General features: G+C 33.8%; 1 protein-coding gene across 1 annotated transcript; it reads right to left on the bottom strand.

The window, feature by feature from the left end:
* Positions 1-2,752: 2,752 nt before the first annotated feature.
* LOC118034208 (polyadenylate-binding protein RBP47) lies at positions 2,753-6,336 on the bottom strand. The gene is made up of 6 exons (XM_035039442.2): positions 5,641-6,336; positions 4,693-5,161; positions 4,125-4,192; positions 3,912-4,042; positions 3,696-3,792; positions 2,753-3,223 (listed from the first exon to the last, which is right to left on the bottom strand). Exons 1-6 carry the CDS (start codon positions 5,992-5,994, stop codon positions 3,053-3,055), a joined length of 1,290 nt encoding a protein of 429 aa, XP_034895333.1. The 5' UTR covers positions 5,995-6,336; the 3' UTR covers positions 2,753-3,052.
* Positions 6,337-13,230: the final 6,894 nt, after the last annotated feature.

Here is a 13,230-nt window from a genome sequence, read left to right as displayed (position 1 = left end):
TGAAATTGGGGTTGAACAAAAAGTAGTTTAATGTGTTTGGTTAAGAATGCTTTTGAAATTGAGGTTATAAAATAATTTTAAAAAAATATATATTAATATTTATGATTTTTAATTTAAATATTATAGATTTAACTATTGCTATTACATCGTGAAATAAATCATACTTTATATATAAAAAAATTTATTGTTTCATTAAACTACCTACAATTCTATTACATACAAAATTCATCCGACAAGAAGTATAGTTTCCATGATTTTTTAAGCATGCAATAAAATTAGGTAAAATATTATCATGAATAAAATTGAGATTACAGTACAATTAAATTTAATTCACCTTAAATTAATTTTTTTTTAATAAAAATTATGATTTTTCAAAAAACAAAATGTTAACTGATTTTTCAAAAATAAAAATGATTAAAAAAAAATTGTTCACTTTAGTGAAAGTGAACTATGTGACTATGGAGGGATGCTGCATTGTTCACTGAACAGTGCAGCCATAAGAAGCAGGTAGGAGTTTAGGACCTACTTTCGTTTTCCATGCATTTCAAACATGTAATTTAGTGGGACTCATAAATAATAACTTATATTTTTCTGTGTTACCAAACATTATTGTATATATGTTTTAAGTAAAACATAGACATAACAATATAGACAAACACTCTCACTCTCTTAACCACGCCTCAATTCTTAAAACGCACTTATTAGTAGATTATGGGGTGTTTGGGATTGTGGTAGCGGTTGCTTTTCAAATAGACTTTTGTGCCGAAAAGCATGCCAATAATGTTTTTTTATTTTTTAAAAATCATTTTTGATATCAGCATATCAAAACGATCCAGAAAGTACAAACCGCACTCAATTTTAACAAAAAAAAAATTAAAATTTTGCAAAAAACAGTTTGAACCGCAGTGCCAAACGGCCTCGTACTACGTTACCTCTAATTTTAGATCGAAGAAAGCATGGAATGGTGGACTTCAAGCCTCTCGAAGCCATTCAGATTTTGCAAGATCCAATATTGTAAAGTTAAAGAGGGGCCTTTGGTTGCAGGTTTTTTTTTTTTTTTAATATGAATATCTGGATCAGCTTGCATGTATTTCAATTAATTCTATGGTTCCTGAAATTAACGACTATGTAAATCTCCAATGACCCTGAGATTTTTGAAACTCAAACTGGTGACCTCTAAAAAACAAATTTAGACCTGATTAATTGAGTTACACCCTTCAAAATTAACTTATTTATGTTTGTTTACATGTCGGACTCGTAACCTAACTTAAATTGAGTTACATTTCAAATTACCTTACAAATGACCTAACAAGTTCATCATCACAACTGTATGGATTATTTTTTCTTGTCCAGTGATATAATTTTATTTGTAATTTAATTTTTATTCAAAGTGTTTATCTAATGATACTCAACTCAATAAATTATAGTTTTGATGCCGTTTAGAACTGCATTTTATAAAAATTAAAAAAATTGCTTTAAATTAAATGTTTTTATGTTTTCGAATCGTTTTAATATAATGGTATATAAATTATCTTTTAAGAATAAAAAATATTATTTTAATGCAATTCTAAGCGAAAAACACTTTGAAATATAACCGCTGCCACACTCTCGAACATCCTTGTTTTTTAAAGTATTTTTTGTCCGAGAATATTAATCTAGAAGTCCACCTTTTCTATTTAGCCCATGCTTTTTTAGATATTTTTCGATTATTTTAACACATGAAAAATAAAATAAAAAATTATTTAAATATATTTTTAAAAAACAACATATACTGTATTACCAACACTTTTAAACCGAGCTGGATCCCGGGACAACAATGCTCTATAGAGCATGGGACAGTTCTCATTTTAAACATCATAATAACAAAAGCGTCACAGAAGATGGCTAAATGATTCACTAATTCATTTGGAAATGTATCTATCATGGATGCTCTGTTTTTGCTGCTCTCGTTTTTCCTTTTGTAATCGACAATAACAGGGTGAATGGCTGAGCTGCTGGGAGCCTGGAACGCGTGACAGACGATACCATACATTGAATAAAACCTCCGGCTCATAAAGCAAGGGAAGAAAAAAAAAAAAAAAAACGACGTTACTTCCTGTTTCAATCAAGCACCTATTCTGTCAAACCCATCAACTCCACCGTCAAATTAGACTGACAAGTATGAAGGCCAGTTGCCGGGTTTTTAGTTAACGTTCTGCACAAGACTGCCGCAGCTTGAAAATGCGAAAGCAAGCCTTCACAATTATGAACAATTGCCAGGCATGGGCACCTTCGAAGAGACAGCATTTCACAGTGGACATCCATTCCTTTTCAAGACTCTGTTTTTTGTGAAAACTCCTAGCAACCTAAAAACAGAGTGGTGATGTCGCCTAGAATATACATCCAAAATGCTTTTAAAACGTGCAGTCACAGATGTCAATGGCGCTCGCAGACACTTGAATTGAACTGGTATCATACGAAGAAAATATCAAGCACCCCTGCTAAAACATATCCTATGGAATAAGTTTATGTTTGGAATTGTTTTTGCAGATTGATTTAAATTATTTTTTTTTAATTTTTTATTTAAAAAAGGTCGTAAATATATTTGTTAAGAAATAAATTAAAGAATTTTTACAAGGCATAGTTATTTCAACTCGTAAATTATTCATGACAAACAATTTTGAGATTATGATTTAAAATTAGAAGTCGTAATTCAAACGGACTCGAACAACGACAAACAGGGACTCTCTCAGTGGAGTAGGATTCTTCAACATACGTGGAAAAGAGCTGGCAGATGCGCGCTAGAGCACAACTTTTATTCAAGACAGCACCCTGCAAACTAATCTATTCCAATAGATAAAAGTTTCTTTCCACCTAGTGTAATTCTAAGCAAATGTTCGATTAAATCCCTGCAAAACTACCTCATGTCATCAAAATTCAGTTCCACTCCACAAATTGGAGGGATTTATAAGAAATCTACAGAACCAATAGAACTGCAGAGAAATTTTCCCCTTCTAGCATGATAAATGCTGATTACCAGAGCTACCCCGTGTTGTTTCGTGGTGCAATTCACTCAGCTTACTTGCTGCTGGTGGCTGCCATATATAGGGTAAGCCCCATATGCCGCAGCTGCCGCAGCATACATGCTTGGATCATGAGGCGGTGGCAGAGCATATCCATAACCATCATAAACCTGTCCTCCATAGTATGCCCCATTCCATGGGCTACCCAAATCTGCTCTAAACTGCCAAATCCCAACAATAACAGCTCAATGGTAAAGCTTGAAATGTACCAAATACAAATGGAAAAGAGAAAGGGAAGCTTGAAACATAATATGAACTCATGTTAAACAGATGATTTCTAATAGTTGTTGCTTTGGACATTGAGTGTAGATGGACTTCGGAGAGAGTTAAAATTGGACTAGAATTTTCAATACCCTTAAAAAAAAGGACTACAATTTCAATAGCACTCAATCACTTTCTAACAAAATAAGCAGTCAAAGCTTCATTCAGAGGTAAATATAAAGCTATCCCACAAAACTTACATATAAAAACATTTCTGAACAAGCTAACTACCACTGGAACTCTGTGGTGGTACTGATTCTTATTTTTTAGGCAAAAAGAGTTCACATTTATTCCAATCGCATCCTGGCAAGGTAATGAAAGAGAGATAGGATGTAAGGTGGCTCTGGAGAGAAAGGGAGGGAGAATGTATACCTGCTTATTTGCTGGATTGCGGCCCCAAGAAAGACGCACTGTTTGCTTGCCAATTACTGTTCCATTCAACTTCTGCAATGCTTCTTCAGCACTATCCCTGCCAATTGAAGTTAGATGGAGAATCATGTAGTAACTCTATAATGAGGGAATAACTAACCAATACTTTATTATTCACACATTGTTAAGGCAAAGCCGAGTTACAGACACAGGTGTTACCTGTTGGCAAATTGTACAAACCCACATCCTTTACCGACCGGAATTTTAACAGACACTATCTCACCATACTGTGAGAAAGGCTGCTTGAGATCTTCATCAGTGACGTTGGGGTCAAGCCCTCCAACAAATATCTACAAAGAAACATGGCCTATTCAAAAGAAAAACATTGGTCTCCAAAAGATTAAAACTGCACAAAGAAGCTGGAAAACCCACTGTTGTATTGTTGGAATCACCATCTGATTGGAAGCCTTGGGCAGAGGCACCATTTGATGCATATCCACCTAAGAAATAAGAGAAGAGTTGAGCAGAGCTCCAGGTGAGAAGGTGGACCTTTCTAACATCATAAAGAGAAGTCAGTTTGATGACAAAATCCGAAGGGCGAAAATACAAACAGGAGAAAAACACTGGCAGGTTATCAAAACCCTTGCAAGGAAAAGAAATGAAGTAAACAACTTTTGCAAGTGGAATAGAACTTGGTACATGGACAAGCAACAACTCTTTTTTTATCTTTTTTTTTTTCATTTTAAGAAAAAAACCTGATAACATGCATGAAGTAGGAAAATAAATACTCTGATCATGTTCAGAATCATAGAATTACCAATGCCCTAAAGAATTATGAAGGAAATAGAATTTCTAAACAGATCCATCTTTATCATTGCCCTAAAGAATTATGAAGAAATTGAAAATACAATTGTTACATGAAAAAACCAAAAACCAAGGCTCACTATCAAACAATTAAGTTGTAAGATAAAGATTTAAAGAACGAACAATAATCTAATACCTTGTTGCTGATATCCAGAGGACTTCCTGGGAGTAGCAGCACCAATACGCATAGGCCTGCTCGAACAATATACACCATTCATTTCAGTCATTGCCCGTGTTCTTTCACTATCATCTCCAAACCTCACAAAACCATAACCTTTTGAACGGCCAGTGTTGGCGTCAAATACAACTTTTGCAGCTTTAACGGATGGATATTTGCTAACAAAAGTCTCCTGCAACAAACTATCAGTAACATCTGCAGCTAAATCTCCTACAAAGATAGAAAGATCAGGAGCATTATCTGATCGCTTATCACCCGTGCTAAATGTTGCCCAATTGAGACGAAAAGGCTGTTCTGTGTTAGGCATCAAAATGCCACCATAGTTCTGTAGAACTTTCTCAGCTGTGGCATGTGTAAGAAATTCCACAAATCCATAGCCCTCGGACAAACCTGTCTGCTTATTGCGAATAACCTTGATAGAAGCAATCTGTCAATGTACAACAGTGGTAGTCAGATGCAAAAGGCCACACCCACCAAACTCTAAAAACAATTTATTTCATTAAAATTGTACAGAACAATTACTCCTTTCCCACCACAAAAGCAATGCATCATTATAAGGAACTAGCTCCTTGAATATCCAAATTGATGCCTCACGTAATTTATCCAAAAAAACCCTCTTCCAACCTTACATATTCTATCATTATCAACATTCCATGCGCAGTAAACTACGTTTCAATGATTCTTATTTATTAGTGTCAGTGTCCCATAACCCTTTTAAGTTACAAGACACACCACTTCCATGTTCCCTTCATTGTCTTCAAACTAGAATATTTAGCATAAAGCTATAAGCTCATGCAATTTTTGCTTCAGTTCATCACAAAATAATCTAACATGCACAAAAAAATGGATTTGAATGTGTGCGGATAAATGAATAAATAATATATATGATATTATATATATACATACCTCGCCAGTGGAAACAAAGCAGGAATGTAAATAATTTTCATCCATCCAGTGATGGAGATCACCAATCCATATAGTTTTATTCTCCCCAGAACCTTCTCTTTGTTGCTTCTGTGTGTGTTGTTGTACATGCGGGAGATGGTGGTGATGCGGCTGGTACTGGTGGTACGCGGCAGCCAGGTAGTGTTGTGGAGGCGGCGGTCCATAATGCTGAGGCGGTATGATTTGATGCTGCATTACCATAGCCGCCGCCGGGTACTGCATAGGCATCCACTGTTGTTGCTGCGGTGGAGGCGGCGGCTGTTGCCGTTGATTCTGCTCTTGCTGTGTCTGTGAATCAGAACCGCTGGATTGCATCTTATTGTTATTAAATAAAAAAAATGGTGTAAGAATATAAATAATATTTATTTTTCTCTCTTTATAAATTAAATTGTGAATAAATCTGAGAGCTTAGAGAGGGAGAGGGAGAGGGAGAGGGAGAGAAGGGTATGGAGAGGGAGACGGTTAGGGTCTAAGAGGAAGATTTAGGAGAGTGAGTGTTTTTTTATGGAGGTGTAAGCGCTGTTGTGTTTAAGTCCGTTGGATCGAGGAAGCGAGGTTTGATCACAGCCGCTAGTTCTGCTCTCGTGGATCCGCCGCCAGCTGCGTTTGCCTGGCTTTTTTCGGGTGCTGTGGGATATTTTCGGTTGATTTTAGATTTGTTTTGGATTTACTTTGAATAGCAAATTTAAACTAAACTTATCCGTTAGTTTTTTTTTAATTATTATTATTATTCTGTTAATAAATAGTAAGGTTCTTGATTCTGCAGTGCAGAGTTTTTGTGTGATAAGAAGGAAACACAGAGGAGGGTTTTCCATGATTGGAAAGGATGTGATTGCGATCTATTTTTTTAACGTCTGGGGTTCGTGTTTGTTTTCTGAAATCAGCGTAGGGCTAAAAAATACTGTAAAGATAGTAAAATCAGTATAGGGCTAAAAACTACTTTATGAAAATTGTGTGGTATATACTATAGTTGTTAAATTCAGATTGAAAACTAATTCAAATAATTTTAAGTTATCAAGTAAGCTTGTTAATAAAATTGAATAATTTATTTTAAAAAAATAACATTATTTTATTTATTTTTAAAAAAATATTAAAGTTATTCCATTTGGTTTGATCGGTTAATTTCAAAATTATTTTTTATTAGTTTAATATATCTTTTTATTTATCTTAAAATAGTTAGGTTTTGAGAGTTGTGTTATTTTTTTACATGATTTAATAAACATGTTGTATATTAGCTGAGATGTTGATGGTGTATCAATTAAAAATTTATTATAATTAATTATGAGAAATAATTCAACTAATTAGATTTTAAATTTATTTTTTAATAATTATAAATTTAAATTTTTTTAAAACTACTGAAAATTTATATAATCATTAATTTTAAAATTTATAAAATTAATTAAGATATAAATAAACTGACTGAAGCATACACATTAATAAAAATAAATCTTACCATTATTATTTTTAAAAAAAAAAATTCCACAGTTCGATGTGCCTGCGCAAGTGACATTTTTCTATTCTCCTCCAAATACTTGAATCTCTCTTCTGCTGAAGAGAGTTATCCATTGCTCAGACAACGTGCCAGGTTAATTGCACTACGAGACGAGTTGCTGCGGAGTTCATTGTTGCAGCTTTTTTTTTTTTTTTTTTTGAATATATAATTTGTTTAGATTTAAGAGATAAATCCACGAGTGAGTAAATGATCTACCAAAATCTCACTGAGCCAGTAATAGACTTAGCCCTAATAGACTAACTTAGTTATTTATTAATATGATATTATGAGTTTCTTATTAAACTATGTGAAAAATAATAAATTATAATTAATTCAATTAAATGAATCAACTCGTGATGTAATTAATCCGGTTAAAGCTTAAATAAAACTTTATTTGATTTTTTAAATTTAAAAAAAAAATCTTAAAATCTGGATTCATCTAAATAGCCCGATCTTCGACTTGAATTTTGAATTTAAATCAGACCAGATTTTACAACAACCAACAATCTTAAAATGGAAAACTCTGGGCCGGGTAGAAAATAGTATACGTGGCGATGGACTCGACAATGGATTGAGTCCAAGCCAGTTAACGTGCGGAAACAGTGTCATGAGCGGACACGTCGCCCTCAACATAAAGTTAACGAAACTCATCGAACGACAAGGACATGACCTTTGCATCCAGAGTCGCAGCAAAATGAAAAATCAGAACTCTAAAAGCATATACCCATAAACTTGACCATACGCGTTGAAATGCACCAGGCCTGTCAAGTGGGCTAAATCATCCACCCCTCACTGGCTCAGTTTCTCGAACCCATCATGCTCGAATGGATTCATCGAACCACGGAAAGGCCGAGGCATTGGTGCTCAAATGGGATTGTTTTTCTTCTATTTTTTATGAAATATGAATTTAGCCAGCATGTGTAAAAACACGTGTTAGCCAACATAACAAATCTAAATTATGTTTTTTGTGTCAAATTAAATTAAAATGCCCTTGTTGTAAGAACACGTGTTTTATTTACAAGACGAGAGGATTTTGGAGTGTCGAAGGGGCAACTAGTCCCAACTCCCACCATTTTTTTGATTAATTTTGTTTATTCAAACACTCTTTTGGCAAGAAAGCACTTTTAGAGATACTGCATCGTTTCAAAACTTCTATAATGTCTTTTGATTCTAGCTGCTGGAAACATAAGGTTTATTAATGTCATCAAGGAATACTTTAGGTATCGAAGACTTCGAAGTCAAGGAATAATTGCCTCCAGATTTATCTTTTCAATCTCAGAGGACAAATTGCGGCCGCTGGTGGCTAAAGCCACAAATGTCTGTTCTGTAGAACCTTTCTTTCTTGGTGATGTGACTATATATATATATCACCGTTTGACTATATAATAAATTTAAAAAATATATTTTTAGTTAGGATTAAAAAAACCAAGTTTTAAAAAAATATGTTTTTTTATTAAAGCTATTTTGAGATAGATTTTTATATGTAAAATAAATAAAAAATTAATTTTTTATAAATGAAAAACATATTATTTTATTAGCTCATATAAAAACTACGGTTTGAAAAATAATTATTTATGGGATCCAATGAAAAAAAAAATTATTTGGTAAACAAATATTTTTTTTCTTTGTAATTGGATGAAAAAACAGAAGTTGCTACAACCTTTGAGAATTAAAATAGCGTTTTGTTACTTTATCAAAATAAAAAAGATAGAGATAATAAGGATAAAAAAGACATATTTGTTGTTATTGTTTTTTAAAATTTATTTTAAAATTGTTTTAGAGATAAATTTATTATAAATATTTTTCTCCTATACTAGATATGTTTTTGTTTACAGCAGTAACACTCACACTCAATGTAGAAGAAGACATATATGATGAGTTCTTGGACAACATCTTGCTTTTCGTTTTTATTGACAAAAGCAAGCATCCTTATCATTTTGAGGTTGTTATTGTTTTAAAAAAATGTTACGAGTTTACTTAGGAGGGCAATGTTCTTAAGTGGGCATAAGAAGCTGGAGGGGAGGCTAGATTTATCGAGTATAACAGCTCTGACAAGCTTGGCACTAATTCTTCCGAGTACAAGGCACTTGCATTGGGAATTCATGAGAAGCTGAGAACTGATCTTCCCTGACCATCAAGCTTTTTAAGTTGTCTGAATGTACTGCGTGCGTGTCTATATATATGTTAATTCGGTCCACCACACATGTACATATACATATGCATATATTTCCATGGTTATCACACAGGATCGGTGGCATCTGATAACCCTGCTGGACCTGCATGGACCGGTTTTCTTTTCAACTTCTGGGTGTACAGAGAAGGAAATTTCACAACTTTATTGATATACACCATGTGGTGGAGAGATATACAAATACATATATATATGGAGGATAGTAATTATCATAAGCGCGCAACAGGCTTCAAGGACAGCTTGCGTGAATAAAAGCCATATGATCAGAACTACAATATATATTTTACATGCCATAGGAGATTCTTTCAAGATAATTAAGAACATATCTGCTTCCTAATGTCCAGGAGTAGAATGACCAGCCCCGGGACTGTGGCCTGGAGTCGTTGGCTTGAAATCATCACTCTCTGCATCAGCATGGTCCGGACCAGGTGTGACGGGTTCTGAACGTGCTTCAGACACTAAAAGGTCGCGGTGCAAGCTGGAACTGCTGGTGTTGATCTCCCCTGTCTTCAACAGCCTTCCCACACTAGAAGTGATTCCATAACACAACACCAACACAATAATCAAAGTACTAGTGAAAACGAGCTTACCTTTGGCCATGACAAACAGAGAGAATAATTCTAATTAATTGATGGAAAACTCAAAGAAGATTAATTAAGCTTCAAATGAGAGCTATAGAGAGAGAAAGAAAGAGGTGTTGCAGCTGGATGCCTGTAAGCTATTACCACGGTTGCTATATATAGACTTCAGGGATGGATGCTGCAATGGTGCGAATTACCAGAATAAATAAAATCTTCAAAATGCAATGTGGAAAATTGTCAAGATGATTTCAAAGTTTTTCATGATTATGTTCCCCAAGATTCTCTTCTTTGGAAGGAACAGTTTGAGTATCTCTATATGTTGCTTGAGGTACTTTTTCTTTACTATTTTTGCATGTCCCATGCAGCCAATATAATACAGTTCATTGCTCATTGAAAATGTTATTGCTAGAACGAAAAATAGAACTAAGATGGTGATTAAAGCTTTCACGCATCCACTTGCTGAGAGAGACTTTTCTGGTATGAATCCATTTTAAATTTGACTTTGCGATTGATCCCTGAATCGGCCTTGGTAAGTTCCTAGACTGACTGTTTATGCATCAGGCTTCACGTGCTAATAAGTTGGTATTTACTGCAAGGAGCCAAGGATCATTCAATTTGAAAGTGATGTAGCTTCAATAGGCATAATACAAGATTCCTGCATGTTAATTAAATGATGGCTAGCAGCTGATTCTCTCGAGCCATCTATTAATTATTTTCTTGCGTAGTTAATTTCAGTGATTTATCAACTATATGCGCAAGTCGTCTAGCATACAATATTCTACCATATTCATTAATGCGCATTGATTAGTACTTTAGCATATATATAATCCCAACATAGCATTTTATGCGTTAGTCAAACCATTGAATCTATTGGTAATGGTTTTAAACTAAGTATTGATTACATATATATAATATACATGTAAGACAACATATGATCATGAAATCCATATGTAAAGCTATAATCATTTGATATTATGGTAGCTTTTACAGTTGTGTTTTAAAAAAATAATTTTTTTAAAAAAGTTATAAATTATACCTTTTTTCTAATCAATATTTTAAATAAATTTGTTTTAGTGAATTTCATGTAAAACTAACTATAGCATGGACTAATTATCTAAACACTCGGTGTATTAAAAAAAATCTGCTTTTTGTAGTTGTTACAGACTTACAGGCTGCCCAAGTTTTCAAGGATGACTACATATTTCAATAAATTAATCATGCATACCTGCCATGAGTGCTGCCTCATATTAGATGGCTGCGATACAAGGAATCAGTATCTGTGAATATACGAGGAAAAATCACTTGTATTATGTGTGTGTGTGTATTTGACTTTTACCATATAGTTGCTTGATCGATCGCTGAAAAAATACGGATACAGAGATCTGCAGGTTATTATGATTAGAATCGATACTAGATTTTGTGGGGCTCTTACTGACTGAAAAATCATCTTCCCATGTGGAAGATACTTCTAATGCTAGTAACGCGCATTAGAGCACTTACATTGGCCATGATTTCCTGGCACGTCTCCTGTGTAAATTCTTGAGCATATTGTATTCTTAAGCCTGAATACATGGGGCATATTATATATGTAAGTCTCATTATCCATTAAGGTTATGATTGTTGTATAACTATATATTATATGTTGTGCTTAAGTAATTTTGTATATTGCGTGCGAAAAACATTGTGTGAGAGAGAGAGAGAGAAAAAGAATCGAACCGAGCATTTATTATGTGCTGTGAAGATTGTGCTTAAAATTAGAGCTGAGAGTTCTTCGAATTATATTGATTCTGTTCGAATTGTTTTTTGTATTCATGTGTATGATCCTAACATAAACTGTAATGCCCCAATCTAATATAAAAAAGGATTAAAGGAGATCTTAATTTGACATATGAAAACTCGAGGAGAGCTTGAAACTTTATTCTCGGGGACCATGAGATGTCGAGGACCAATTATGAGATCATGCTGGGATATTATTCATTCGAGTTGTTTTATAAACAATTAATACTGCCTATATATAACATCTAAGAACTTCACTGGGAGATGAAAGATAATCCAGAAATTAATTAAAATTATGATTTTTTTTCACTCTGGGTTGATCTGATCTCCTAATTAAAATTGACCCTTAGGAAAAGGAAACACCCACAAGTTAATTAAGAGGGTCATATATAATCCTAGGTACAAGTCCACTTAAGTTCCTATTAAAAGAAAGCTATAGGTTACTAAATGGGGGAGATCAATGACATGATGTTGATCCCCTACTTAATGTGGTGATCCCCTACTTATTTATATAAAAAGCACCATACAAAATGGTGTTGGAAGAGAATATCCCGAGGGATTAATTAGCATCAATTCTAAGTCGTATGATTAATGAAGTTTGATTAGTACTAAAATGAAGATTTGGTGATCAATAATTGAAGATCTTGATGCATTACTAAAAGTGCCATTGATCGTGACTAAGTGCGCCCTGATTTTTCAAAGCCTTTGCCGCTAAAGGAAAGGTTTACAAGCTTTCGAACCCCACAGAAATCCTCACGGGTCCATGATTGTTCATGTGAATACTGCACAATCCTCGAAAGGGAAAAGGGAAGTCCATTGAAAGAAATACTTTTTAATGCCACAGATGTTCCGTGTCTCCTTCTTCCTTCTTCTACCTGTAGAATTCTAGTTGAAATTCTTAGTTATGATGGCTGGTTGGCTCCTCGAGTTGGGGAAGTTCATTTAACCATCAGTTCATTTGGACCTCGAAATGAGCAGTGTTCATCACTGACTATTGACAGGGAGATTGTGCGATGGGGAATTCAACACAGAACTTCTGTTGAAAAAGAAAAGCAATTGTTTTAGCCGTCAAATCCTACCAGTTGAAAGAAAAAAAGTATCACCTTGGTCGATTAAGGTATCTAAGGAATCTCCAAGGGGGCCGCCGAGAGGTTTTTTATTTGTGATTCAAAACCTAGTTTAAATCAAATTTTAATTTGAATTAATCTCAATATGTACTTGATCAAAATCAAGTGATGTTACGGATTAAATTATGATTTATTTGATTTGTTCAGATCCTATTTAAATTTAGTCAAGTTAATATTAAAAGGAATTTAAAAGGACATAGATAAGTTGTTTTAATTAAAAAAAAAATGATTTAAATTAACTTATTAATTTAAAACTCTTTATGGAGTGAGCAACTTCTATATTTACTATAGCTTTCATTACTGCCTCTCCAGTAGATATCATCATTGAAGATATTCAAGGTTCATGAACATGTTTATAAAAATATCATCATTTTTATGCTATTT

This window comes from Populus alba, chromosome 14, assembly GCF_005239225.2.
Source record: "Populus alba chromosome 14, ASM523922v2, whole genome shotgun sequence".
NCBI lineage: Eukaryota > Viridiplantae > Streptophyta > Magnoliopsida > Malpighiales > Salicaceae > Populus > Populus alba.
Note: the sequence above shows the minus strand (reverse complement) of the source record. Positions and strands in the feature narration are given on the sequence as shown.

What these genes read in the sequence shown, in the direction of transcription:
- LOC118034208 (XM_035039442.2), bottom strand. Translation starts at nt 5,994, where the DNA reads ATGCAATCCAGCGGTTCTGATTCACAGACACAGCAAGAGCAGAATCAA. An exon ending in GCTTTGTTTCCACTGGCGAG is followed by an intron (nt 5,162 to 5,640) that starts GTATGTATATAT and finishes GTACATTGACAG; the next exon opens with ATTGCTTCTATCAAGGTTAT. An exon ending in GTGATTCCAACAATACAACA is followed by an intron (nt 4,043 to 4,124) that starts GTGGGTTTTCCA and finishes GTTTCTTTGTAG; the next exon opens with ATATTTGTTGGAGGGCTTGA.